The sequence below is a fragment of the Peromyscus maniculatus genome, chromosome 5 (genome assembly GCF_049852395.1).
Source record: "Peromyscus maniculatus bairdii isolate BWxNUB_F1_BW_parent chromosome 5, HU_Pman_BW_mat_3.1, whole genome shotgun sequence".
NCBI classification, from domain to species: Eukaryota; Metazoa; Chordata; class Mammalia; order Rodentia; family Cricetidae; genus Peromyscus; species Peromyscus maniculatus.
Window position 1 is genome coordinate 105278333 of NC_134856.1, and position 27902 is coordinate 105306234.

Below are 27902 nucleotides of genomic sequence, written 5' to 3' on the forward strand. Positions count from 1 at the left end.
GGGACTATGTGAGGCTGGGAGAAACTCAAAGCTTCCGGGGGGAGCATGTATTAAATAGTTGGCATATAGTGTCTTAGTTAGGGTCACTACTGCTGTGATGAACCTTAAGGACCGAAAGCAATTGGAGAAAAGGAGTTTATTTCACTTACATTGCCATCATCATCAGAAGTCAGCCAAGGCAGAAACTCAAACAGGGCAGGAACCTGGAGGCGGGAGGTGAGGCAGAGCCATGGAGGAGTGCTGTTTACTGGCTTGCTCCTCATGGCTTGCTCAGCCTGCTTTCTTACAGAACTAGAACCACCATCCCAGGGATGGCACTACCCACCATGCACTGGGCCCTCCCCCATCACTCACTAATTAAGGAAATGCCCTACAGGGCTTCTTGCTTACACCCTGATCTTCTGGAGGCATTTTCTCAATGGAGACTCCCTCATCTAAGATGACTACAGTTTCTGTCAAGTTGACGTAACACTAGCCAGCATGTATAGAACAGAGGCCCAAAGAAGACAGAGATTCTGCTCTTCACTGCTCACTCTCAGTGCCTACACTTCAGCCTAACTCACAGCGAGTGCTTCGTAAGGCAGAGCCCTCAAGTGCAAAAGGAAGCATTTGGAATCTCTACTAGCGCTGATGATGAATTCTGAAGTCTTTGCTATCTGGGTGTTCACTGTTGATCACTAATGGAAGGTGCTGGGAATGATGGAGCCATCTGCCTCCCTGATTGGCAGCTGCTGGACTCTTTCTTCTTGCACTGGCTGCCTTGAGGAAAAAGAATGTCAGCCAAACATAGAGCCAAGACTGCATTTGTGCCAACACCAGCTAATTCAGATGTCCCACAGATACCTTGGGACAACCATACAAAGAAGCCCCTGGCTCCTGAAGGCACAGCCTGAGCCAGGATTATTAAAAAGGAGTCCGATGAGAATCTTTGCTATTGCTAGCATGTACGAACTCTGGATGACCTTACAGCTGCTCCCACCTCGCTGCTCCTAACTCAGTCAGATGGCTATGTAAAGCAAGTGGGGCTCAAGAGGAATCAGCTTTGAGATCAGAAGTATGCGGGTTAGTTTTATGTCAGTTTGACACCCAAACTAGAGTTATCTGAAAGGAGGAAACCTCAACAGAGAAAATGCCTCTCTGTAAGATGCGGCTGTAAGGCATTTTTCTAATCGGTGATTGATGTGGGAGGGCGCAGCTCATTGTGAGTGGTGTCACCCCTGGGCTGGTGGTCCTGGGTTCTATAAGAAAGCAGGCTGAGCAAGCCAGGGGTAGCAAGCCAATAGACAGCTCCCCTCCATGGCCTCTGCATCAGCTCCTGCCTCCAGGTTCCTGCCCTGTTTCAGTTCCTGTCCTGACCTCCTTCAATGGTGAACAAATATGTGGAAGGGTAAGCCAAATAAACCCTTTCTTCCCAACTTGCTTTTTAGTCATGGTGTTTCGTTGCAGCAAGAGAACCCCTAAAACAAGAAGGAAAAAGAAAGGGGCTGTGCCAAACATATAATGACATCAGAACAAATATGTCGCTATCACTTTGCCTGGCAAGCGCTGTTGTCCTTTCCTGCCATGATACGAGGTCTAGCATTTATTCCTAGACTGGAGCCTTGGCATATTGAGATAATCATGCCAATGATAATGTATAAGGGACATGGGGAGATGGCTCAGTTGGTAAAATGCTTGACTTGAAAAGGTGAGGGCCCAAGTTCACTTCTTTTTTTTTTTTTTTTTTTCGAGACAGGGTTTCTCTGTGTAGCTTTGCGCCTTTCCTGGAACTCACTTGGTAGCCCAGGCTGGCCTCGAACTCACAAAGATCCGCCTGCCTCTGCCTCCCAAGTGCTGGGATTAAAGGTGTGCACCACCACCACCACCACCACCACCCGGTTCCAAGTTCACTTCTTAACACCTAGGCACGAAAAGGTCTGTGGCCATACTTGTAATCATTTCCGCTTCTCTTCCTGAAGTTACCTGTATCTCCCTGTCTCTTCCCTGCTTCTGAAGATGGTATAAGCGTGTCGATCTCACTGAGTTTTAGGATAGTCTCTTCTCTTTCATGTAATATTCTTTGCACATGAACAAATTTTAAGTAACTGTTTCCCTGTAACGTGCCTGATGTCAGTTTATTTCATAGACTGGGTTACAGAACCTTTCGAGGGTAGAGGCACCAATCTCCACACCCCTACATGTTTCTCTTACAAACTTGTGCCAATTGTTCTCAGGCCTGCCTGCCTGCTGCCTGCCTGCTGCCATTCTCCCTGTCCTGATGATCATGGACTCCAACCCTTTGAAGCTCTAAGTCTCCAGTAAACTCTTTCTGGTACAAGTTACCTTGGTCGTGGTCTCTTTACGGTGATAGAAAAGTAACTGAGACAGAAGGGTTAAGAGGCTAATGATTCAGTTTAAGATGATTCAGAATGCAGCAGCAGGAGGAGGAGGAAGGATCATGTTTAAGTACAAACCAGTAACGATACAAGTCATGTATCTGCAAGAGCTGAAGGAATATAGAAGCCTCTTCTTTTGAAGTCAGCAAGATAGATCTTTGTCAAAAAATTAAGCCCAATGTGGTAGCAAATCCCTGTAATCCTAGCACTGCAGAGGTTAAGGTACCAGGCGGGAGAGATATTCTAAAGAGAGATGTGCATCTCCTTAGCCTATCAGACTGCTGAAATGATGGATCCCAGAGAATAAAAACACCCCCAGAAGTTCCAAGCTCGGGGAAGGGAAAAGCTAAGTCCCCAGTGCCAGCCAGAGGAGGAATCTACCTTCCAGAAGGAGACTTCAAACATTTCTGAGAACTTATCAGACCACAGAGAGAGAGCAGAGCTTAGACCATGGCAGGACCATACCTACACCTGGATCGTTTAACTATACATACTAATTAGCCCCTTGCCCTCTATTTAAACCTAAGCCTTATGTCAGTGCCCATGAAGACAGGCTTGAAGGCTCCTGGACCCTTTATTCCTCTCCCCACTGTGGTAGCAGTGAATAAGTCTCCTTTCCCCTATTTCATTAATTGGTATAATGGGCACAGGTGGCTGAGCCCAGATTATTGAGGTTTGGGGAACCCAGATCTTGCCCTAAGAACTCTGGAAACAGCTGGAACACAAATTCTAGGCCAGCCTGGGTAGCAAGGAATCTGCCTCCCCGGCCCATAAGAAACCAAGAGAAATAGAAGAGGAGGATGAAATGTAAACACTGAGACAAAAATACATTTGTTGCTTACCTGGAACAAAGTTTCAGTGGAAGTGTGTGGCTTGGTTTGGTTGAAGACAACGTTTCATGTAGCCCAGGGTGGCATTAAACTTGCTATGTGCCCAAGGATGACCTGAGCTCCTGATCCTCTTGCCTCTACCTCCCAAGTGCTGGGATGAAAATCGTGTGCCGCCACACCTGGTTGACTTTGTGGTTTCTTTGATTTGTTTGTTTGTTTGGTTGGTTTAATCGACACTTTTTGAAATGTATACACATTAAAAAGGAGCCAAAGATGATTTAGCTCCCAGAGGTCAATAGCATGGAAATGAGAGAACAAGGAGAATGTGGACAATGACTGGGCTCAGGGCCAGACTCCACGGGGCAGCACCTGTAACAGGAAAGGCCGGACTGCGGACGGTGCCAGGAAACTCCACCACTCAGTTACCCAAGCGGCAATCCAGTGTGCTAAGTGCTGAAGAGAACCAAACGGATTCTAAGTTTTGTTAACAGAAAGCAAATGGCCCTTCTGGAAACAAGGGGAAGGGAAGAATTTCTCAAATCTAAGCAGAAGTGATGAGGTGAGTTTCAATAATTTTGACTACAGTAAAGTTAAAGCTCTCTGTTAAGATTTACACTGTTAACACAGATACCACTTTACTCCTACCAGAGCGGTATGACGCAACATGTTAGAAAGTGTCATGGATGACCGGAAGGGGGCCGACAGAAATTCAGAATACTCGTAGGGTCTGATTCAAGAACACCTGCCAGTCCTCAGTACCTGTTTGAATCAAGGCCTTCGTTGAAGGGGTGATGATGGAGGGCAGCGGCTGTGTGCTGTAGAGATGCTCAGTCTGAAGTGAGCCTCTGGAACCGAGATAAACTCCACGTGCACCAGGGAAGGGCCTAGTCCTTGGAAGTGAGTCCAAGGACTCACTTTTTGCCCTGAGCAGTGCAGCCTGGGGAATTCCTCTCGGGGTGCTCAGGTGCACTCAGACCCTTGACATCCACAGAAAGAACACATTTCAGTCCACAGCAAAGTGAGACGAAAGTTGTTGAGTTTCTTGATTAAACAGAAAGACAAGGCACACTTGAAGAGTGAGGTGCGGACATTGGGTGAGGAGCCCCTTCCCAGTGCCCCGGCAGTAGCAATAAATGCGCTGGCGGCCGAGAGGTGGAGGTGAGATTGAAGCTATCTAATCTGTGACTAAGTTTGGGCAGTAGAAAGACTGTGCGTGCTGGTGTGCTTCCGTTGAATCCTGTGCTGGAGACTCCTTAGGTATATTGTGCAGCTTGCAGGTAAAAATGGCCGGGGGGGGGGGGGGAGTAATGGGGGGGCTAGAATAGGAAGAAGCACTGGTTACTCTTTAACAATCTCTTTTGAGATGTTTCTCAGACAAGGGAGTACAATTTTCTGCAGGTGGTCTGGTCAGGTAAGCTGAAATTCCTGGATGTCAGCCAGAGAGGGTGGGAATCACAACAGGGACCCCCTTTACTTCTCACACCACTCTGTCTCCTCGGTAGCTACCCTGCCTCCATATCTAAAGAGCATTCTGAATCACGGGAATATGAAACAGCCCAACATCACAGTAGCGGAGACTGAGACATTCCCAGATCCACATGGTGGTGAGATACACAGACGTGTCCACCAATGGAAGAACAAAATAACAGAGTATGACCTAGTCTTTGGACTCAAATGTATATTATCTCCATAGCTGAAGTGCAATCAATATCCACGCAGTGGAAGAGCAAGTGACTAAAGGTAAGACAGGAAGGTCGGTGGAAGAGAGCAGTTAATACACACTAATTTGCCTTCCCTTTTTAAAGTCACTTAAATAATGTGGTATGGAAACTGACATGTGGACAACTTTAATATATAGTACTTTCTGTACAATACTGGGCATTGAACCCAGAGCCTTGTGCTCAGCATTCACTGTTGAGCTATAGTCCCAGTTTTTATTTTTATTATTATTTTTGTATGTATTAGTACACTCCAAAGGCAGCAGTGGTAACAGAAAAATTGTATCTGTGTCTGTATTTTGAGACAGGATCCCCTAAATTGCTTAGGCAAGATTGTAGCATGAGTCTTTAAAACTCTTAATAAAAACAAACCCAAAGTCAGGTATTGGGGTGAATGTTGAAAGATCAGAGAAACAGAACAAGCTACAGCTACATCACCTTGCCAGTTCCTCAGATGATCCTGTTTCCTCAGACTGGAAGCCTCTCAGCTGAACTGCTGCTAAAAGCCTAAAAGCTTAACCAGGCCTCTAGTTCCTGGTCCTCACGCCTTGTATACCTTTCTGCTTCCTGCCATCACTTCCTGGGATTAAAGGCATGTGTCACCATGCCTGGCTGTTTTCAGTGTGGCTTTGAACTCACAGAGATACATCCAAGATCCGGATGGATCTCTGTCTCCGAAGTGCTAGGATTAAAGGCGTGTGCTACCACTGCCTACCCTCTATGTTTAATATACTAGCTGTTCTGTTCTCTGACCCCCAGATAAGTTTATTGGGGTGCACAATATATCAACCACACAAGACTTGAACTATGACCCTGCTGCCTCAGCCTCTCCAGCAACAAGAAGGCCTGTGCCTCCAAGCCCAACTTTTAAACATCTTTTTTAATACAAACGGGCACAAGAGAATACAGCCTGTCTTTAAAGTGTGGCTGTTTGGGGGATATGGGCGAGTTCTTCCTTGTATTTCACTTCACCTTTTATTTCTTTTTTAAATTTTTTTTGTCTTTTTTTTTTTTTTTTTTTTCCCAGAGCTGAGGACCGAACCCAGGGCCTTGTGCTTGCTAGGCAAGCGCTCTACCACTGAGCTAAATCCCCAACCCCCACCTTTTATTTCTTTATGAACACCTTGAAGCAAATACAGTCGCGTGTATTTAAAAGTAGGATGGTTCAGTCCGCAAAGTTCCATTATTTGGGGGAATAGAATTGGAATCCCACTGAGTCTTTCACAAGGAAGGTCAGTTAAGTGCAGATCCAGTCTACCAAGCCAGAAAGGGTGGATCACATTTAGGCTCTGCCCATCCCCACCCCCCACCGCCCACTCGGGTCTTTCTTGTCTCACTCTATGGCCATCATCACCCACAGCCAGCAGCTCCCATCACGGGCCTCTCAACCTAGAGAATCAGGGATGCAGCGATCTAGCCTCAGGTGCTTTGTTCACAGTGACCTAGGCTGATAGGACGCTGGGTCTGATGAGGGCGGGGCCGATCAGAAGCATCAAAAATCAAACCTTGCTGGCCGTGCTGTGTCAATGGGGTCCCAGGGCTAAGCCTGCCACCCCAAGTCTCCGGCCTAGCTGAGCCTGAACGCGTGCTCCCCAGGGGGGCCTGGCTGCTCAGGATTATATCTCATAAACAGCCGACATTCTGTTGTGAAATATCACGAGAACAATTTATTTTTAGCAGAACAAAACATGGCAAACTCCCTTTTTTAGTTATTTACACAATACTTGTTAACAAAGCGATGGATTTCTTTATAGCGCTTCCAGACATTACACTTCATCCTAATCCATCTCCTTCTCACATCTTTCCTGGTCGCCCCTTGCGGGTTCTTTTCCTTCTGCCTTCTGGGCACAGCTATCACTGCCCCTCTCTTTCCCTCCTCTCTACTCTGAAGACATCTCCTTTCATTACCAAATCCGGTGTCTAGTTTCCTGACCATCCCACCACCACACACAAATTTAAATCTAGTTTTCGTATATGAGAAAACATGCACTGTTCTTCTCTGTGTCCGTTTTCTTTGGGTTAGCATGATTTCTGGTTCCAAACATCTTCACGAGAAATAAACTCATGATCATGTCCTTGCAGAACTTATTGTTTTAAATTGTGAATTGACAGCAAAAATATCTTTGATTTCCCTGTAGCTCATTGGTCAGGTCCTGAGTTGAGGGTTCTCTGGATAATTAGACTTGGCCCCCCTGCTGATAGAGCTGATGGGGAGACACAGATTCAGGGTGCCCACAGGCCCTGGGCCTCTCCCTCTACCAACTGTGGCACCACCCCATCAACCGCCCGACAGGAGGCTGACCATCGAGCTTTGGCTACTTCGGAACAAAATCAGAAGCGAGATGGTAGGGAGAGCCGCTTCGTGACGCTGACTTATGATGGGAAGGCTGGTGGTTCCAACCTTTTCCTTGTTGTTTGGGAGCGGCTTTATTTTAGCTAGCCATGGTGGTGTGCACTTGTAATCCCAGCACTTGGGAGGTGGAGCAGAAGGACCAGATGTTCAAGGTCACGCTCAGCTACTTAGCTTGGGGAAGTGGTTAAGAGAGAGGGGAAGAGGATATATGTTTTCCAATAATTCAATCATTTGATGGTGACGTTCATTAATTTCATTAAAATATCCAGCACTTTGTTCCTGCACTTCTTAACTAGAACCCAGGATCACAGCTCCAGCAGAGACCAGAGGGATCCCATGGAAAGGTGTGAGGGGTATGTTTAGCTTTCACTTACTACTTATAATGGACCCGGAATATGCAGTGCACTAAAGGAAGTACCCAGGAGTGGATATTACAGGCAGGGACACCTGGAAAGTGGCTAACAGCTATCAACTAGGGAATCAAATCAAATAGGATGAACACCGTAACTTGATTAAAGAACATAATTATTTAAAATATTTACAGGAAGTTCCTACCGTTGATGTTACTAGAATTTAAGACTGAGGTCTGTGGGAACGGAACTGTGCCGGGGAGGGCAGGTTGACCTGAAAACAGACCTTCTGTGTAGTATCTTGTTTGTGGTTCTCCAGCGGCCCTCTGTCTAACATTCCTGCTATGTATGCGCTGTCTCTACAGCTGGTCTTCTCCACGCCCCACCCATGCCTGACCTGCCAAACAGTTAACAAAGGACAGGGATTCAAAGGGAAGATTCTCCTTTTCTGTTTAGCTAAAAGTGTCCCGAACAATATCCACTAATTCTGCATGCTGATGATGGGTTCCCAGACTGGATATATGGGAAGCTTAGGTGGGATGGAGTGGGAAAGAGCTCTTGCCACAGCCTTCTAGTAAGTATTTCCTGAATTCTACTCAGAATTCATACAAAGTTGTGTTAGTCAAGTTCATGCCCCGCCCACCTTGAGGTAGACAAAACATGGACCATAGTACATTTCTAATCCTGTCAGTATGAACAGAAAACAAGTTATCTTGAGATTCTTCCTCTGAACACAGAGGCTGTGTAGTATGTTCAGAATTATTCAATATTCCAATGCATCTTGAAAGACTTATTTTAGTATGTTGAAATCTACTTCTCTGAAATGTGGTAGTCTAGTTGAAGTATACCAAATGGTCTTACACACAACTTTGACTCTGGTGTCCAGAAGGAATAAATAAACCAGGACAACAGCAAGAACAATGGTTGAGTTAATGCTGCTTTGAGTTCTTATTCTTTTATTCAGTTAACAGACATTGTCATTCATTCATCCTTCACACAGGAGGTTGATAGATACAGTTGAGAAACAAAAACTTTAACCTTGGGGTCACTTTATCATCACCCTAAAGAGTAATGAAATCAAAACCCACAAAAGAGAAGGAGAAAAAAAATATAATTGTCGCTATTGTGTTGTCTCCCTTTCCCTGAACCTGACCATGTATGGTATTTTTAGCCTTTCTATCAATCAAATCAATGCACATTTATTGAAGGTTCATCAAAAACATCAGGACAGCAGTGAAGAAAAACATTGAAGTTTCTGCCTTATGGGATTTGTGTATTTTCTATGCTACTTAAACCATGAGGACGTTATCTCTTCCCTTGGTCATTTCTGGCACGCAGGAACAAAGGAGAATCTTTATAAACCTGGAAAAAGGGCCTCAAGTGTAATGAGTCTTTCTTTGACTTGCCAGTCAGCTCCCAAAAAGAGACTTCTTATTAACTATGAAAGCTGGACTTATAGCTTAGGTTTGTCTCAACTAACTCTTATAACTTAAATTGTCCCGTTTATACTAATCTATATTCTGTTATGTGGCATTATACCTCTCTTTCATCTAGCACTTCTTTTTCTTCAACATCAGAGTATCCCGGAAGGAAGCCTTGGGGAAGGTGAAGATGTGGGAGCCAGAGGTCCCATTGTAGAAGGATACAAGCCCAGCCTCATAGTCTAGAAAAACTCCCACCAGCTGGGGCTTCTCACTCAGATGAAGGGAAGTAGGGGTAGAAGTCAGAGCTCCAAGGCCATCCTTTTTACACATCCTGATGGTCCAGAATCCAAATTCAGGCTCCTTCTTCCTGTCAAAGCCCCTTGCCACATCCTTTACACAGACTCCCACATCCCAAGTGGTTGCATTCTCAACAGACACTTCGAAGTAGTGTCTTCCTGAAGTAAAGTCCTCACAGCCCAGGACACAGGGTAAAACATCAAATCTCTCGGTAGAAGCCTCAAGATTCTTGTGGCATCGTTTGTAAGTCACTTGTCTTCGATCTTCAGACAGAGTTAGGTCACGATGGGCTGTGCTTGGGTCCAGAGTCACACTGACTGTAAAACAACCACAACCAGTCTTTTGGGAGCCGGAAACATGATAATTTAAAAAACAAGCAAGCAAGCAAACAAACAATACAAACCCTCTGTGTTCAAATCTGGGCATGATTTGACATTGAACCCCCAGCGATGCGAACTATGTGTGAAGCGCCTAGGAAGGGGAAATCATCGAGCCTAGTGCAGACACCAGTGAGGAGAGTTAAGTGAGTTCATGTGTGCCTGGGACATGGCACAGGCCTAGTCAGCAGTGGCAACAATAAGTCAACCCCCTCATCTGTGTCACCGGCATCTTGAGTTACTCAGAGATGTCAAGGATCAGAACTCTTTGGAGTTACTCTGGTTCTGCTCTGCCCCAAACCCTCCTGAATTCAGAACTTTTAGGATTGTTGACATTGACCATGGAGCATAAAGGAGCCCTTCCCAACTCTGTTCATATCTTATGTAAACACTATCTCAAAAAACAAAAACAACACCAAAACACAAATAAACAGAAATTTCACACACACACACACACACACACACACACACAAATACACAAATACACAAATCACCAACCAAAAAGAGAAACAACTTCCCCAAACTTTTATTGACTAGAAGCTTTTGAATTTTGTAATCATGGACAAGAAGCTATAGGATGTAGCAAGCACTGTGTAACAGAACAGAGCAGGAAGCTTATTCGTTGGGATTAGTAACATTTTTGTATCTAACATGTTCATTCATTATCTGAGAAGAGTCCCTAATATGATTTCCATCATACTACATACTGCTCAACTACAGCAGTGTTTTTAATGAGAATGGTCTCCATAGACTCATATATTGGAATGTTTGGTCCTCAGTTGGTGGAAATCTTTGGGAAGATGAGACCGGGTGGCCTTATTGGTGGAGCTCTGACACTGGTGACAGCTTTGAAGTTTCAAAAGACTAGAAATCCCTGGTATCCCTCTCTACCGCCTGCTTGCAGCTCAAGAAGCACACTCTCCGCTACGCCTGCCACCATGCCTGTGCTCTGCCATCGTGGGCTCTAACCCCCTGGAAGCATAAGCCCCAAATTAATTGCCTTCTTTTATTTGTTTGTCCTGGCCATGGTGTCTTATTAAGGCAATAAAGTGGCTAAGACATCTGCCTTGCTAACATTGCTCCAAGAGTCAGAACAATTCACAAGAAACACTGGGTGTCAGTTACTGTTTTCTTACTGTGACAAAAAGCAGCTTGGGGTGGGGGTTGATGTCCTCATCCACAGTTCCGAAGAATGAAGTTCATCATGGAGGGAAGGTGTGTCTGCAGGGGTGGTCTGGTCCCTGCATGGACCAGGAAACAGAAACAGATAAAGGAAGGCCTGTGCTAGGCTTGGATTCTCCTCTTTGTCTTTTTCTTGTTCCCAAGACTCCAGCCCATGGTATGATGCTGCCCACATTCAGAGTGTGCCTCCCTTCCTCAGCTAAACCTTTCTAGAAACACCTTTACAACATGAGCAAAGGTTTGCTTCATTAACGCCACAGGAATTTATTAATCTAATCAAGTTGGCAAAATTAACTATCATATTCTGTAATCATCTCTAAGACCACAATGTTCCCTGAGCATGTATGAGCTACTATGCTATGGGTCCACACTGTTGATGTGGTTAATTTTCATGACAATTCAATGGAGGGGGGGACTTTGCATATACTTATCTTTTTATTTTTCATATGGAGACACTGAGAGACTGGTGTTGCCTACAGAGAGATGGCTAATAATGGAAAAGCAGAACCTAGAAGGGACTGTGCAAAGAGCTATGCGCTTAGTATGCAAAGCATGCTAACTATTAAAAAACAAGAGATGACAGCTCCACAAAGCTAAGTGAGCAACCAGATCTTCATATGGGAGTGCATCTCCTGGAGTAAGTGCAGAAGCATGGGTTCCTTCCATCTCATCACACGGTGTGTGGCACTGATGTGGCGCCAGGACCTTCCCAGTACTGAAGATTCTCCTGTTTGCGGTGGGAAGGCAGGAACCTGTCTACCGCTTGTGTCTAGCCTGAGTTGACTAGTGGCTGGAATGAACTCCATGCACTCTTTGCAGTCTGAGAATCCAGCACTGGACACGAATAACTATCAGGATTATTCCCCAAGAGACTCCAGAACTCAAGTTTAACTCATACTTCCTCCTGTGCCCTCAGCCCCTTACCAGCTCCCTTGAACCATTGTGCGTGTTATTACTTAAGCAAGCAGAAAGGGTATTTGCGCACTTACCCCATCAACCTGCAGTTACAAATGTGGTCAGGCCTTGTCTGAACATGATGATCCATTTCCCTCCTTTCCATAATAATTCTGTCTTCGTGAAGTCACCCTTGCTTGGATTTTGGAATCGAGAGGCTGAGGCTGACTCACTCAGTGTGTGACACCCTGTCACCTCCCGCCTTTTGTCCAGAAAGCACCGGGCCCACAGGCATGTAGGTATCAATGATGAGCGTCCCGGCTGCCTCCACAGTGCTGTCTTGTTCCCTGTTCTGCAGTTCTGAGTCTGCTCATGGGAATGTCTCTGTATCCTGCCGAGTGGTGAAGAGGAAAGGTGACATCCCAGCAGGGCAGGGACAGAGCTGGCTGGCTTGGGGGAATTTTGTGATGTCAGGGAAGCGCTGTGACAACCCCGGCTTTGTACCACTGCCACCGGAGCAGTTATGAACCAGGAAGCAGTTATGAACCAAAATGCCAATGGAATGGCAGCTTTAGAAGCCTCTGGAGTCCAAAGTTGGAAGTAAAAGCAGGTAGATCTCACATCAGAGCATGCGCTGACCTTCTGCTCTCTTCCTGCTGGATCACAAGAGTTTTGAACTTTGTCACTGATTTGTTCCTTGCATTCAATACTTTGCATCAGGTTCCTTTTGTCCCCTTTGTCCTTTAAGGATAAGAGGGGTCAAAGGATAGGAGCACCTCCATTGCCTGGCGATCGGCCCCCCACAGAGCTCTGGCCTGTGAAGCGACTCAGCCGTGATTCCTAGAGTTTCCGGAAGTGGCGACTGTCCAGCAGAGCAGTCCTGGACCCCTGGCTGTCTTCCTGAGATGCCAGCCTGGGCACTCTGGAGGGAAGGTGATTACAGGTGACTAATGTGCATGCAGGGCAGAGCTGAGTGGAGAGTGCCGTCTCCAGATAACAGAGGCCTCGCCCCACAGCTCTGAAAAGGCTCGGAGCATAGGCAGCTCTCACCTCCGCTTCTGCTTCTTAAATGACATGATCTCAGGAAACCGAGAACACAGGTGAGGGGGGAAGCTTGGGCCAGGCTGCTGGGGCCTTTGAAGTGGTGGGGAAGCCCATCGGTCATGAATGTGGTGCCTCCTTGCAGAGAAGGCCCAACTGTGTCCATGGGGTCAGTATCCTACCTGTGACCAGAAGGCTTCTGAAGAAACCCTTTGTGGCTCTGTGGCTTGGTTTTAAGAGGAATGTAGCTGGTTTTTTCAGTTTAATTTAATTCCTGATTCCTGTTTTAGTTCTCTCTCTCTCTCCCGTGTGTGTGTGTGTGTGTGTGTGTGTGTGTGTGTGTGTGTGTGTGTGTGTGTGTAGAACTGGGATGGGTCTCAGAAGCAGCTGCCACAGGACAGGAAACAGAAGTGTTGCTATTAGACATTTCCACTCCCTCTGGTCATCATGTCCTCATGGGGCACATCAGAACTCTGGTTCTCCCTGAGCTCTGGCCTCCTTTCCACTTTATATCCTGGGCTCTGACATGACACTCCCTCAGTTCTCATCACCTAAACTTCTGCGAACAGGTTCTGGCCCAGAGAAGAGACATAAATCCCCTAGTTCTTAAGGAATGCTTCTCCCTGTCCCACTTTCCCCTCCTCAGCCCCTTTTCCAGTTTTCTTGGAACAAGAATAAACCAATCTTTGGTCAGGCACGGTGGTACATGCCTGTAATGCCAGCACTTGGAGGCAAAGACAGATTAACCATGTCCCAAATCAGACTGATATATGGAGTTTTGGTTTTTTGGTTTTGTTTTGTTTTGTTTTTTGTTTTTTGTTTTTTGTTTTTTCCAGTCAGGGCTATGTAGCTAGGCCATGTCTGAAACAGACAAAGAGTCCCACCAATAAATCAGTTCTGGTTACCTCAGTTATATTGACCATCCTCCTGTTTGTGACTCCACTGAGATTTCACTATGGAGATGTCTTGTGATCTTTAGGGGTAGGGGTTTAGGAAGATTCAAATGTGATAGTCCGACTGGAATCTTCCATTGACCCTCAGAGTGTTCCCCATAGTTATAAGTCTGAAGTCTGTTTTGTTAGATATTAAGACAGAGACACGTGCTTGCTTCCTGGTCCCATTTGGAATGCTCTACAGCAGTGCCTATCTTGAAAGCCATTTTTTCTTGTAGATAAAAGACAAATGGAATTTGTTTCTTGATCTATTCAGCCAGCTTGTATCTTTTGATTAGAGAATTGAGGCCATTAATATTTAAAGTTACTACTAAATTGTGTTTATTGATTGCAGTCATTGTGCTGACTTTGGTCTTGTGTTCTTAGTGATACTTTGTGTTTTAGTAATTATGGCTTTGTATTTGTTTGTACAGTCTCTGGACTGTGCTCATGCCTCTCCTATAGTTTCTTTAGGTTTGGTTTGTTGGATATAAATATTTTAGGTTGTTTATATAGTGGAAATTTTTTTCTTTCTCCTTTGACTATGGCAGATAGTTGTGCTGGATATATTTGTCTAGGTTGGCCATTGTGGCCTTTTTCTAAGGACTTGGAATGCACTGCTCAAGGTTCTTCTAGCTTTTAAAGTTTGTACTGAGAAATGAGCTGTTATTTTTATTGTTTTTCCTTTGTACGTGACTTGTGTCTTTTTTTCTCTTGCAGTTTTCAATACAGTTTCTTTGTTTTAACTATAGCACACTCTGGGGATTTTCTTTTTCTGGTCTTGTCTCTTTGGTACTCTGTGTGTTTCATATGAATATGTCTTTCCTTAGTTTGGGGAAGTGTTCTTCTATGATCTTGTTGAAGATATATAGGATCTATGCCATTGGCCTGGGATTCTTCTCTGTAGCCCCCATGCTACAACCTGTTCACCATGTCCGAGCTGAGGACTAAATAAAGACAAGACAGTGGGTCACTTGTCTCAGAAGAATGCCATTTATTGAAGGAAGGGAGAGGCCTTAAATACAGGCTCACAGCACAGTGGAAACCCATGAGGGCAAAGGTTCACTATCCCACACCCTAACTTGTTTACTCAACTGAGATGGGTACCCGGAACAAGGAACCTGCAGTTAGCTGTTTTCCAGGAAGGAAGCCGGCAGGAAATCAGCATAGGGAGGATATCTGGTAAAGGTGAGCAAGCAAGTCAGCAGCTACCCAAGGAGCGGGGGCCAGGGCCCAACACTTCTCCCTCATTTATTCCTATAATTGGAAGGTTTGGTCTTTTTTTGGTGTCCCACATTTCCTGTATGTTCCTTTCCTGAGTTTCAGTTTTGTTTTTTTTTTTAATTCTTTGCTCATGTTGTCCAGATCCTTTGCTTTATCTTTGAGTCCTGCTGTGCTGTCTTCTGGTTGACTCATCGTGCTTGTGAGGCTTTTGTCTGGGTTTTCTGGTGTGGTTACTGGAGGTTTCAGTTCCATTTTCACTTCACCCTGAGTCTTCTTAAACATTCCTGTCTCTTTACTGAATTCTGTTTTCAAACCCTAGATTGTCTTCATCATTTCCATCAGCCTTATGTTTGTGTTTTCTTGAGCATCACTCAGGCTTTTATTTTTAGTCTTTCTCTTTAAGTTCATTGAGCTGTTTCTTCATACTCCTTGAATTTTCTTTAAACTCCTTGAATTCTTTGATAAGGTTTATGAATGTTATTTTAAATCCTGTGTCCTGAGGTTCAGTTAGGAAAATTTCACTGGCAAACATTTCTCTAGGAATAGTGAATTTGGGGGGATGAGGAGATACAGCCTTGATCTTCCATATTATTTGTACTTTTACAATGGAATTTGGGTATGTGGACCTCTTTTGCTCTGTGTCTGATATAGACAGAGGAGGTTGGAGCAGATGAAAGAATATGTGGGTTGGGTTAGGCCTACAGGTTGGTGAAATGAAGTCAAACGGAGACATGGAGCTGGACTGGTATGCAGGACGTGTGGACTAGTCCAAGCCTGGAGTTTGGGTGTTGAGGAGTGTGTGTGAAGGGATAGCTCAGGCAAACCTACCAGGCTAGACCATGGAAAAGAATGTGCAGGATCTTGTCTGAGTGGAGAAGCTGAATGTGGTGTGGGAGGGGCCTATGGGTCAGGTGCAGACAGGGCCTTAGAGCTGGACGGTGACACAGGTCCGGGTGGCCGCACTAGGCTAGGCCAGATCTGGGAGGCCAGTGAGGGTTCATGGAGGAGAGAATCAGACAGACTAACCCAGCTAGACCCAGGCAAAGGATGTGCAAGATCTGGTTGGGTAGAGCGCTAAATGTCCCAACAACTATAAATAATGACAGCATCAGCACTATTCATGAGCCCATAGAATGGGAAAAGTTTTCACATTCTCTGTGTTCAACTTCCGAGAGGAATTAGTCTTGATCTGCCTTTCCCAGCACATGGCGTAAGAGAACACTGGACAAACATGAACTGCTCTATATCTGGGCTATCATGGAGTCACCAGCTTCAGGCGACAATTGAAAATGGAATGTGCCCAATAAGACTGAGAAACTGAACTTAAAAATGATTCAACTTTTATCAGGTTGAATGTAAATGGCCGAATGGGATAGTGGCTGTTATGTAAATACCATGAAACTGTTGATGCATCTTCTCAATTCCAATCTGCTTTTCTTTTCTAGAGACTTCAAACTTCTAAAACCAGTAGCAGCCAGTGATTGCACTTATGCTTAGGTGAGGCGTACATCTACCACTGTGGAAAATATTTCTCTACTTCTGTTTGCTTCATTTGGAAACTACCCAGGAAAAGCCATGGGCTTAAGCATTAGCATAATAAAGATGATAGAGCTCTCTTCTTGCTCCATCTGCAATAAAATGATGTCTCACCCAGTGAGGATCAACTGTGGACACAGCTATTGCAAATCCTGCATAGAGGATAGAGCTAACAAAGTCAGCTCAGAGACAGGATTGAAGATAAAACTGAGCTGTCCTTTGTGTGGGAGTCCATTCAGTTTAGAGAACCTCCGGCCCAACAAGGATCTGGAAAACATAATTGATATCATCAAGGAGATGGAAGAGGAGGCCAATGAGATGCTATGTAAGGATCATTTAGAGAAGCTTGATCTCTTTTGTGAAGATGATGGTCAGCTCCTCTGCTGGCGCTGTAACTGGAAGGATAGGCACAAAGGTCATTCCGTGGCTCTTGTGGAAGATGTGTACCGGGGCTACAAGGTGAGTATAATGGTTGGGGGTTTCTAAAAGTGTCTATTCTCTTGTAAGAATTGCTGTGTAACAAAGACCCAAGTTCACACCCCAGCACCCACATAGGAGCTTAGCAAGGATATGTTTTATCTTAATAATGCTGAAAGACAGAACAGGCCAACCACTGTCTTCTGGCCTCTGTGTGTATACACAAGCATGAGTACTCCCATGCCTGTATATGCATACAACTACATCTCTCCTTCACATCTATCAGGCTATACTATACGTACAGCTGTTAAGGGGAGGTATCCTGGATACCTACAGCTGTGAGGAGAAAGATATCCTGACTGTTGGGAAGTCAGGCTATACCTGAAGCTGAGTTCCAGTGGGGGATGGTCACCCCACAGGATGTGGCAATCCTGCTCCACTCTGAGAGAGCCGGTACAGCTGGATCAGACAGCTGAGCTTGGCTCTGCTCCGCTCTGCTCCTCTAAGGGAGTTTCCCAGCAGAGGTGTCCATTGCTTCTCTGCTCCACTCTGCAAAGAGTTTCCCAGCAGAGACTCTGCTCTGCTCCAGTAGAAAAAGGCCTTCATCCAAAGCTCTTTCTAGAGATTTATTGGGAAGGAGGAATCCAGTAGAAGAGCCACTTCTGTGAGGTAGAGAAGGGCAGCTGCCAACTGAACAGGCATTGGGCTTAGAAAGGACTTCTTAGGGATGGATTGTTTCCAGGAAGAAGATTTTCCGGGTAAGAATTGGTCAGATTTTGATCCCCTTGAGCTTGAACAAGCTCAGATTGGCTGGATTTTGTGCTCAGAGACTGGTTGGTTTTGTGCCTAGGGATTGGTTGCTTTTCCTGCTCAGGGATTGGTTGGTGTTATGCTCAGTTGGTCAGGGGTAGATTTGGCTCTGGTTCCAAGTTCAGGGTGGGTTTCATTTGCTTACCCTTTTACCCTACAGTCATCACCTACCAAGATAGTAGGAGAGACTCTACACATGCAAAATCACACCATAGGAACGTCCTGATCATCATGGTCAAGCCAAGCAGCCCTGTGAAGGAAAGGGAGGTGTTGACACAGGAAGAAGCCAGAGCCCAGACCTCCCACCACTGCTAGTTCTAAACCCTAGGTCAAGTGCTACTTACTATGGAGGAATGTTCATTGGGGAAGCAAAGGGCCAGAGGCACTGAGAAGATTTGGTGCTATAAAATAAAAACATCAAGGGGAAATTTCAAATTGTCTTCAGAAGAAAGAGTGTGAGAGGTCAGGCTCACACAAGACTCCTGAAGAATCAAGGATCTGAAAATAAATGCTCGTGCTGAGTTGCGTGGCAGGAGGAGAGCCTTGGCTCCTAGGTCCTCCCTGGAGAGCATAGGACCTTCCCCTCTGACACACGGAGGGACGGGCTCAGCCCTGCTGGCTTTCGATTTTGTGGATGCTTTGTTTTTCCGAGACAGGGTCTCTCTACATAGCCCTCGGCTCTCCTAGAACTCACTATATAGAACTATATAGAACTCTGCCTGCTTCTGCCTCCCAGTGGTGTGATCCAAGGCGTACACCATCACGCCTGGCTGCTGTCCTGATGCTTGTCTGTTCTTGTGACTTCCAGGAAGACATACTAAGTGTGGCCTCCTCGTGTTGGCTTCCATGAAGCAGACGTAGTCTCATATAAAGGCCTCCAGTCTTTCCTAAGGATGAATCAGTGCCAATTGCCACTCGGCACGCCGGACTCCTTTTTTTAATTAATTAATTTTACAGCCCTGCTGCAGTTTCCCCTCCCTCCTCTCCTCCCAGTCCCTCCCCACCACCACCCTCTGTTCCCACCCCCCAATCCACTCCTCCTACATTTCTGTTTAGGTAAGAGCAGGTCCCCCATGAGTATCAACAGAACATGGCATATCAAGTCGCAGTAAGACTAAGCACCTCCCATGTATTAAAGCTGGGCAAGGTGACCCCACACTGGGCTCTGCCTCAGCCTCCCTCGAACAGCTGCAATGCAGAAATTGCTATTTGGATGATTTTTCCACTGAAGAGTAAGAGAAGGAGCAAGGCAGGGTGACAGTGACCAGCCACAGAGGCAGACTGCCAGGGTGGAGTGTTAGTGCTGGCACTGAGCAGATGGATAACTGTGCTAATTTGCCTAAAGTTTTCCCATCTTGTTATCCCTATCTGTAAACAGAGATGATAGCCTCAGGGTCCTCAGCACATATGCTGGGAACTGTATTTGTTTACGGATATTACACTATGTAAAGTTTAGAACAGTGAGTGACATATAGCAGAGTCACAGACTTTTTGTGAGATTCCTGGGAAATGAATGCATACATATCTGTGGAGCTTACAGTGGACTGGAATCAGTATTTTATCTTTGATCCCAATGGGCAATTTCTGGGAGCCTCAAATTGCTCCCAGTGAAAATATGAGAAACCACATTGGAAATTACCTTGGGGGTTGGGGGACAAGGACACTAATTCCTTTAAGTGTCCCTTTTTCTTTCTTTCTTTCTTTCTTTCTTTCTTTCTTTCTTTCTTTCTTTCTTTCTTTCTTTCTTTCTTTCTTTTTTCTTTTTTTTTTTGGTTTTTTTTTTTTTTTTGGTTTTTCGAGACAGGATTTCTCTGTGTAGCTTTGCACCTTTCCTGGAACTTGCTTTGTAGTCCAGGCTGGCCTCGAACTCACAGAGATCCGCCTGCCTCTGCCTCCCGAGTGCTGGGATTAAAGGCGTGCGCCACCACCGCCCGGCTCAATTGATTTCTTGATGCCATCCTCCAGACCCCTCTTCTCTCAAAACTCTACTAAATTCAATTAGTGTCAAGACCTTTCCTTTCTAACTCATCCATGATACATACAGAGTTCCAGATGTGTCAAATATCTCAGTACCGGCTAAGTTTGGTTCAGCACATTATTTTATAAACTCCCCCACAAATGGTTATGGTAGTCTATGACAACATTCTCTAAGTGAGTCTGTGGTGGTGGAGGTGGTTCAGTCAATGAGGCGAGTCCTAGTTGTACTGCTGAGGATCCCAGGTATGGCCCCTGAGATGAGTTACTTGTTCCCTTGCCTCATTTTCCAGGGCACACAACAATGTTAAGCATTCTACCAACTGTGAAGATTGTTAAGGCAATCAGTAAGTTACCATATACACAATCCTCAGCATGCACTCTGAGGGACTTATTAAAAGCTCAACAGCTATTCATTGTGATTTTATCTAGGGTACTGAGATTCCTATTAAGGGCCCAGTGGAGAATCAAATTGAGGATCAGGGGTGTAGCTCAGTTGGTAGTGTGCTTGCTTAACATGCACGAAGCCCCAAGTTTAGTGTTCCCCAATACCGCATAAAACAGGACTTGCTGGTGCACCTATGTCCCATGGCACTCAGTGAAGGCAGGAAGTTCAAAGCCATCTTTGGCTACTCGGTGAGATCCAGATCACTTGGGCCACATCAGACCCTGTTTCAAAATGGTTTGATTTTACTCACTCAAATCTTTCCTTCAGGAAAAGCTCCAGGAAACTGTAAAAAAATTGAGTGAACTCCAAGAAAACAACGGAGCTCAGCTGCATCTCATGACAAAACAAATAAAGGACTGGAAGGTAAGAGCCTGAGCTCATTGGTGTCCAGCGACTTTCTGCTGTGAGTCTAGGCATAGAGGAGGGTTGGGAGGCACACAGGATGGCTGGTTATCACCAACATAGAGGAGGGTTGGGAGAAACATGGGGTGGCTGGTTATCACCAACATAGAGGAGGATTGGGAGACACACGGGATGGCTGGTTATCACCAACATAGAGGAAGCCCAAAGAACACTGCTGTTTTCATGTCCTAGTTGTTTACGTCTGTGAGATTTTTATCACCAAGTCCCCCCATCGTCCAATGGAAACTGGCTGGGATTTCTAATAATCTAGCCAGAAGCTAAACTGGCTTCTCGGCTTCCTTGCACATAGCCTCCTCTCTATAAAATGAACCTGTTGCTGCCACCGTACACAGGTGTAAGGTACCGACATCTACCCCTTGTCTCGTGCATATTTGACTTAGTAGGATGTCCTCAACCTCCAGCTTTACTCCCTGGCCCAGACTTTAATTCTTTAGAAGAAAATATTTTATTTAAAAAAAAAAAAAACTAACTATGTGGGGTGGAGGGGTGGGGGTTGTACGCTTGAGTTCAGGTGCCCAAAGGAGGCCAGAAGAGGGCATTAGACCTCCTGGAGCTCATGTGACAGGTGGCTGTGAACCACCTGGGTCCGTCCTGGGAACCGAACTCAGGTCCTCAGTACGAGCACTACTGCCTCTCCCTCTTAACTGTTGAGCCATCTTCCTAGCTGCAAGACTTTCATCTTTAATCCTCAAAAATACGGATTGACTTTGTGGCACACTTTGTTTCGCATTTTCAATACATGAGTCTGGGGTCCCTGCTGTAGAGGAGGTAGAATCTGGAAGAAAAGAGCTGAAAAGTGAGGCGGACTAAAGACGCATGCAGTAGCCAACTTTATTTAAAGCCTCGGACGATTTCTGAGGGTTCAGCACAGCTTCTTCCGTGGACAGTGGTCTAGCACTCGGGCAGCAGCTTTCTGACCTTGCTGTGATCGTCAGAATCCAGCTCTTGACCTCACCAGGTCAGAAACTAATCTTTGAGAGAATTCAGCAAGAGGGTCACCCCAGCCTGAATATCATGAGGACAGAAAAAGGAACCTGTGTGATTTCTAAGACACAGGGATCTCGCTGCAGACCGTGGCTGCATACCACAGCATACCAAGGACTTCAACCATTTCCATGGCTGACTGTAGAGGCTGCCTACGTGTCAGAAGTACATTCTTCCTGGAAGTATATTTATTATCCATTTCCTGGTCAATTCAAAGATGGGTGTGTTCCCATGTTTGATCAGTTTTCATTGACTCTAGGCTGCCATAGAGGTTCAGAGGCAAAGAATCCACTCCGACTTTAAGAATCTCCAGCGTTTTCTACATGAAGAAGAGAAGTCTTACCTTTGGAGGTTGGAGAATGAAGAAGAGCAGGTGCTGAGGAGTCTGAAGGATGCTGAGGCCAATCTACAGAAGAAGTGTGAGGAAACTGAAAGCCAAATTCTGAAACTGGAGGGAAAATGTGAGGGCCCAGCCCAGGATATACTACAGGTGAGGCTGTGCGCTGAGAGGCAGGAAAGAAGGCAGGTGATTCCCATGGCAGGAGGATACTTGTAAGGAAGCATGGAGATTGGAGAGGCTTGCCTCCACTCAGAATGACAAGAATATTGGAGTGGGAAATTCAGGGTCGTGTTTGAGTAGCCTCAGGGGGACTTCCACCAGTCTACAGGATCCTTTAGGTTAACTAGAAAACTTCACTTCCTCAGGGTGAACATGGAATAACAAAATGGGATAATTTCTGCCACATTATCTTAGCCACTGAGGTATCTGTCAAACTCATTCTTAAAATACTCCTTCAAGTGACAGGTGGTGACAGTGTAGACATTTAAGAGAATAATACCTACTCCATGACTTACTATAGGTCCCTGATCCAGAACTTACTCATAGCTGCATAACTGATGTATCCCTCCCATCAAGATAAACAGCTGGAGCTCCGAGTCCTCCTTCCTCTGCTGGGGCTGCTGGTTACAGCGGGAGGCTTTGAATGTGGCATCTATGCTCCACTTCCCAGTGGTACCTGCCTTTTCACTTCAAAGGCCCAGTCTCAGGAGCTGTGTGCAGATTTACCACTAGGGACTCGTGTTACAAGTTATCTCCAACAAGAATTCTCTGTGAAGGAGATTAGTCACCGAGAGTAGTCTTGTCAGAGGAAGGGTGAGAAAAGCTCTTGGTTCACATTCTAAGCAGCCCACATTGTAGGCTTTACACGGGCTACCAATGGAGAAGCAGGCTTCCAATGGAGAAGAAGCAGGCTTCCACTTTATTGGCTAGAGACTGGATTTTCGATGGAAGTTTTCCTGTGTCCCACCCAGTCCCGAGGCCTGCAGCTGCTTTTAAAATAATCACTCAGAGACTTATAATAATTACAAACTGTATGGCCTATGGCTTCAGCTTCTTGCTAACTAGCTCTTTTATCTTAAATTAACCCATTTCTATTAATCAATATGTTGTCACGTGGCTGTTAGTACTCTGCTGGCATCTTGTTGTTCCTTGGGTGGCCGGCTGGTATCTCTCTTGACTCTACCCTTCTTTTCTCTGTATCTCTACTTGATTTCCCACCGGGCTGTAAGCTTTCTTGCATAGGCCAAAGCAGCTTTATTTATTATCCACATATTCACAGCATACAGAAAAACATCCCACAGCACTGGATGTGTACAACACTCCTCAGTATCCATCATTTGGGTGGATAGATGATCTTATGCTTTCTGTGAGAGGAGCTGATTCAGAGAACAACTTCACATGGAAAACTCCCTGAGATACTGATGTAAAAACAATCACCTTTTGCTTTTGTTTTTTCATAGGACGTGAAAAACACTTTGAGCAGGTGAGTCTTGCATGAACACCCAAAAGAAGGGGGTCAGGGCATTTTGAGCTGCCTGGAACATAATACTGAGGAAAGCCATAATCTTTTGCTTCTCCTAGGTTTGAGACTGTGGAGCCAGAACCATTGAAGGCCGAACTCCCGGAGGTTCAGACTACATGTAATGTTTCTGAGCTTTACTTTGATGTGAAGACATTGTTAAGATGCCACCAAGGTAGGTGTGTGAAATACGGCTTGGAGGATCTTAAGCAGGGGCCAGTGTCACCTCCTGCTGCAACACATACTCACTTGTTACTTTTTAACACTTATCTGTGGGTATAAGGACAAATATTTAGATTGTAGTTAGGGATTATGTTGGTTTAGTAAGGGCCACGTGGTGGTGGGTTCTCCTCCAAGATCCATGACCTCACCAGCACTGCGGAGTTGGCCAGGTTTCCAGTACCAGGCATGGTTTCCTGTTGTTGAGTGGGTCTTAAGTCCAATTAGAGCTGTTGGTTACTACCAGGTTATGTATGCCACTACTACACCCTTATGGTTGTGTCATGTTGGTCATTGTTTTGGTTCATGGGCATCATATCTGGTTAGGATTGCCGTCTTGATTGCCGTCTTCCTTTGGAGGCTTGTGTGACAGCTTCTGGTTCCATGAGCTCCAGTCCTTAGGGAGGAGGCAGTCATGTTAGTGCCAGACTGGAGGCCCCCGAACTCGGTGTCTGAAGTGCGTGGTGTCTTTAGCAGCAGGAACTTATCTTTCACCTCTGGGGGACAAGAGAGGGCAATAGCAATAGGCTGTATGTTTTGGAAATCTCTTGGCCCAAGCTGACCAACAACTCAAAGAGGGCTTCTCATGTCTGGTATTGGAGTTTCTGCTAGACCATCTTTGGCTTTTGAAGGAACTATTGTCAACCCAGATGAGGAAAGTTCACTCAAACTATGTATGTATACTTATACACAGACTTACTCGTATTATAAGGTTTTTAAATTAAACATAGATAATAGTACTGCTCCTTTTGACTTTTTTAAGACCTCTTTACTTTTATTTTACCATCCTCCCTCCTTTTTCTGTGTTTACCTCCCTCCCCCTCTCCAAAGAACCCCCTTTCCCTTTTCCCCAATCCCATCACTTATGTACTGCTATTCCCCTCTCCATTGCTTCCCACCCACCTCCCCCATGCCAGGAATGGTCCATTTTTACTTTCCTGGTTTCTAGAGTCACTCCAGGAGATGCACTCCCATATGAAGATCTGGTTGCTCACTTAGTTTTGTGGAGCTGTCACACTCTTGCTTTTTAGTATTTAGCATGCTTTGCACACTATGTATGCACAGCTCTCTGTATGGACTTGTCTCGGTCCTGCTTTTCCATTATTAGCCATGTCTCTGAAGGCAACACCCAGTCTCTCAGCTTCTCCATATCAAATAAAATGAGGAAAGGAAAGCCCACTTGGAATGTGGGCAACATCATGCCAGGAACTGGAGTCTTGGGAACAAAGAAAAGACAAAGAGGAGAAAGCAAGCCTAGTACAGGCCTTCCTTTCATCTCTATCTATTTCCTGGTCAGTGCAAGGGACCAAACCATCCCTGCAGACATGCATGCCTTCCCTCTGTGATGGACTGCATTCCTCTGAACTGCGGAAGAAGACAACCCCTACCCCACCCCACCCCATTGTTTTTTGTCAGGCATTTGATCACAATAAGGAAACAGTAAATGAAAGAAGGCATTTAACTTGGGGCTTATGCTTCCTCGGGGTCAGAGTCCACCATGGCAGAGCACAGGCATGGTGGCAGGCGTAGCGGAGAGTGTGCTTCTTGATCTTCAAGAAGTCAGCAGAAAGAGGGTGACTGGGGATGGCTAGAACCTTTGGGGACCTCAAGGCTCCTCCCCAGTGGCACAGCTCCTCCAACTAGGCCACCCTGACTAATCCTTACCAAAGATTTCCACCAACTGGAAAGTATTCCAATATAGGAATCTATGGGGGCCATTCTCACTCAAAACTCCACAGTAGTTGAGCAGTATGTAGAATGCTGGAAACGATTTTAGGGACTGTGGTGGTTTGAAAGTCAATGGCCCTCAAAGGGAGTGGCACTATTAGGAGGTGTGGTTATGGCCTCTGGGAGGAAGTGCGTCACTGTGGAGGGGGGGCTTGAGGTTCCCTATGCTCAGGATACCGCCCAGTGTCTCAGCCAACTTCTAGTTGTCTTTATGCTGCCACGCTCCCCACCATGATGATAATGGACTGAACCTCTGAAGCTGTATGCGAGCCACCCCAATGAAATGTTTTCCTTGATAGGAGTTGCCGTGATCATGGTGTCTCTTCACAGAAATAGAAACCTTAACTAAGACAGGGACTCTTCTCAGATATGAATGAACATGTTAGATACAAAAATGAAATGCTGCTGATCCCAATGAATAAGCTTCCTGCTCTGTTCTGTTACCCGGTGCCTGCCGCAATCTACAGCTTCCTGGCCATGATTACAAAATTCAAAAGCTTCTAGTCAATAAAAGTTTGGGGAAGTTCTTTGTTTCTCTTTTCAGTTGGTGATTATTTTGCTTGTGCTGTCTGTTTATTTGTGTTTTGGTGTCGTTTTTGTTTTTTGAGATAGTGTTTGCATAAGATATGAACAGAGTTGGGAAGGGCTCCTTTATGCTCCATGGTCAATGTCAACAATCCTAAAAGTTCTGAACTCAGGAGGGTTTGGGGCAGAGCAGAACCAGAGTAACTCCAGAGTTCTGATCCTTGGCATCTCTGAGTAACTCAAGATGCCGGTGATACAGATGAGGGGGTTGACTTATTTTTGCCACTGCTGACTAGGCCTGTGCCATGTCCCAGGCACACATGAATTCACTTAACTCTCCTCACTGGTGTCTGCACTAGGCTCGATGATTTCCCCTTCCTAGGCGCTTCACACATAGTTCGCATCGCTGGGGGTTCAATGTCAAATCATGCCCAGATTTGAACACAGAGGGTTTGTATTGTTGTTTGTTTGCTTGTTTTTTAAATTATCATGTTTCCAGCTCCCAAAAGACTGGTTGTGGTTGTTTTACAGTCAGTGTGACTCTGGACCCAAGCACAGCCCATCGTGACCTAACTCTGTCTGAAGATCGAAGACAAGTGACTTACAAACGATGCCACAAGAATCTTGAGGCTTCTACTGAGAGATTTGATGTTTTACCCTGTGTCCTGGGCTGTGAGGACTTTACTTCAGGAAGACACTACTTCGAAGTGTCTGTTGAGAATGCAACCACTTGGGATGTGGGAGTCTGTGTAAAGGATGTGGCAAGGGGCTTTGACAGGAAGAAGGAGCCTGAATTTGGATTCTGGACCATCAAGATGTATAAAAAGGATGGCCTTGGAGCTCTGACTTCTACCCCTACTTCCCTTCATCTGAGTGAGAAGCCCCAGCTGGTGGGAGTTTTTCTAGACTATGAGGCTGGGCTTGTATCCTTCTACAATGGGACCTCTGGCTCCCACATCTTCACCTTCCCCAAGGCTTCCTTCCGGGATACTCTGAGGCCCTTTTTCCAGGTTTATGAACATTCTCCTTTGTTCCTGCCTGCCAGAAATGATTAAGGGAAGGGGTAAAGTCCTCACGGTGAAAACATCACAGAAAATACGTAAATCCCATAAGGCAGAAACTTGAATGTTTTCTTCACTGCTGTCCCAATGCTTTTGATGAACATTCAGTAAATGTGCATTGATTTGATTTTTGGAAAGGCTAAAAATATCATACATGGTCAGCTTCAGGGAAAGGAAAACAAAATAATAGTGGTAATTGTTTTTTTTTTTTCTCCTTCTCTCTTGTGTAGTGATTCTCAACCTTCCCAAAACTGGGACCCTTTAATACAGTTCCTCATGTTGTGGTGACCCCAACTATAAAATTATTTTGTTGCTACTTCATAACTGTGATTTTGCTACTCTTATGAATCATAATATAAATATTTTTGGAGATAGAGGCTTACCAAAGGGGTAGTGACCCACATTTTGAGAACCACTGCATTTTGTGGGTTCAGGACTTTGAATTCAGTACTCTTTATAGTTGTGATAAAATGACTCCAAGGTCAAGTTTTTGAGTCTTTACATTTTTTTTGATGTGTTTCAAACTCCAGTATGAGAAATGAACTAATGGCAGTGTCTTTTAACTGAATAAAGGAACAAGAACTGAAAATAACATCAACTTAACTATTGTTCTTGCTGTTGCTATTGTTAGGACACTTGAGTCAAAGTTGTGTGTAAGACCATTTGGTATACCCCAACTAGACTACCACATTTCAAAGAAGTAGATTTCAACATATTAAAATAACTCTTTCAAGATGTGTTGAAATATTGAATGATTCTAAACATACCACACAGTCAGGGAAAAAAATCCTTAAGGTAATTATTGTATTCTGTTCAAACTGGGTACACTTGGGAGGAATTTTTTTCTAAATTAAATTATTTGAAGTGGGAAAATACAACTTTAATCTGGATCATTTGAGGTGGGAAGAGCTACTTTTAATC

At 45.2% G+C, this 27902-nt stretch overlaps 1 protein-coding gene across 3 annotated transcripts; it reads left to right on the top strand.

The window, feature by feature from the left end:
* The first annotated feature begins 4535 nt into the window (after positions 1-4535).
* Trim38 (tripartite motif containing 38) lies at positions 4536-27573 on the top strand. Of its 3 annotated transcripts, none has more exons than XM_076573032.1 (7): positions 4536-12743; positions 16443-16992; positions 20450-20545; positions 21849-22079; positions 23390-23412; positions 23511-23623; positions 26452-27573. In XM_076573032.1, exons 2-7 carry the CDS (start codon positions 16573-16575, stop codon positions 26973-26975), a joined length of 1407 nt encoding a protein of 468 aa, XP_076429147.1. In that variant the 5' UTR covers positions 4536-12743; positions 16443-16572; the 3' UTR covers positions 26976-27573. The 3 variants fall into 3 exon arrangements, with proteins under 3 accessions (XP_076429147.1, XP_042134195.2, XP_076429148.1); XM_042278261.2 differs by having other exon boundaries at positions 4536-12733; XM_076573033.1 differs by having other exon boundaries at positions 4536-4945.
* Positions 27574-27902: the final 329 nt, after the last annotated feature.

Bases quoted from the DNA above. Each gene is read 5' to 3' on its own strand.
- Trim38 (XM_076573032.1), top strand. From the start codon at position 16,573: ATGGGCTTAAGCATTAGCATAATAAAGATGATAGAGCTCTCTTCTTGC. The intron at 20,546-21,848 runs GTAAGAGCCTGA...CATTGACTCTAG, and splicing joins AACAAATAAAGGACTGGAAG to GCTGCCATAGAGGTTCAGAG. The intron at 23,624-26,451 runs GTAGGTGTGTGA...GTTGTTTTACAG, and splicing joins ATTGTTAAGATGCCACCAAG to TCAGTGTGACTCTGGACCCA.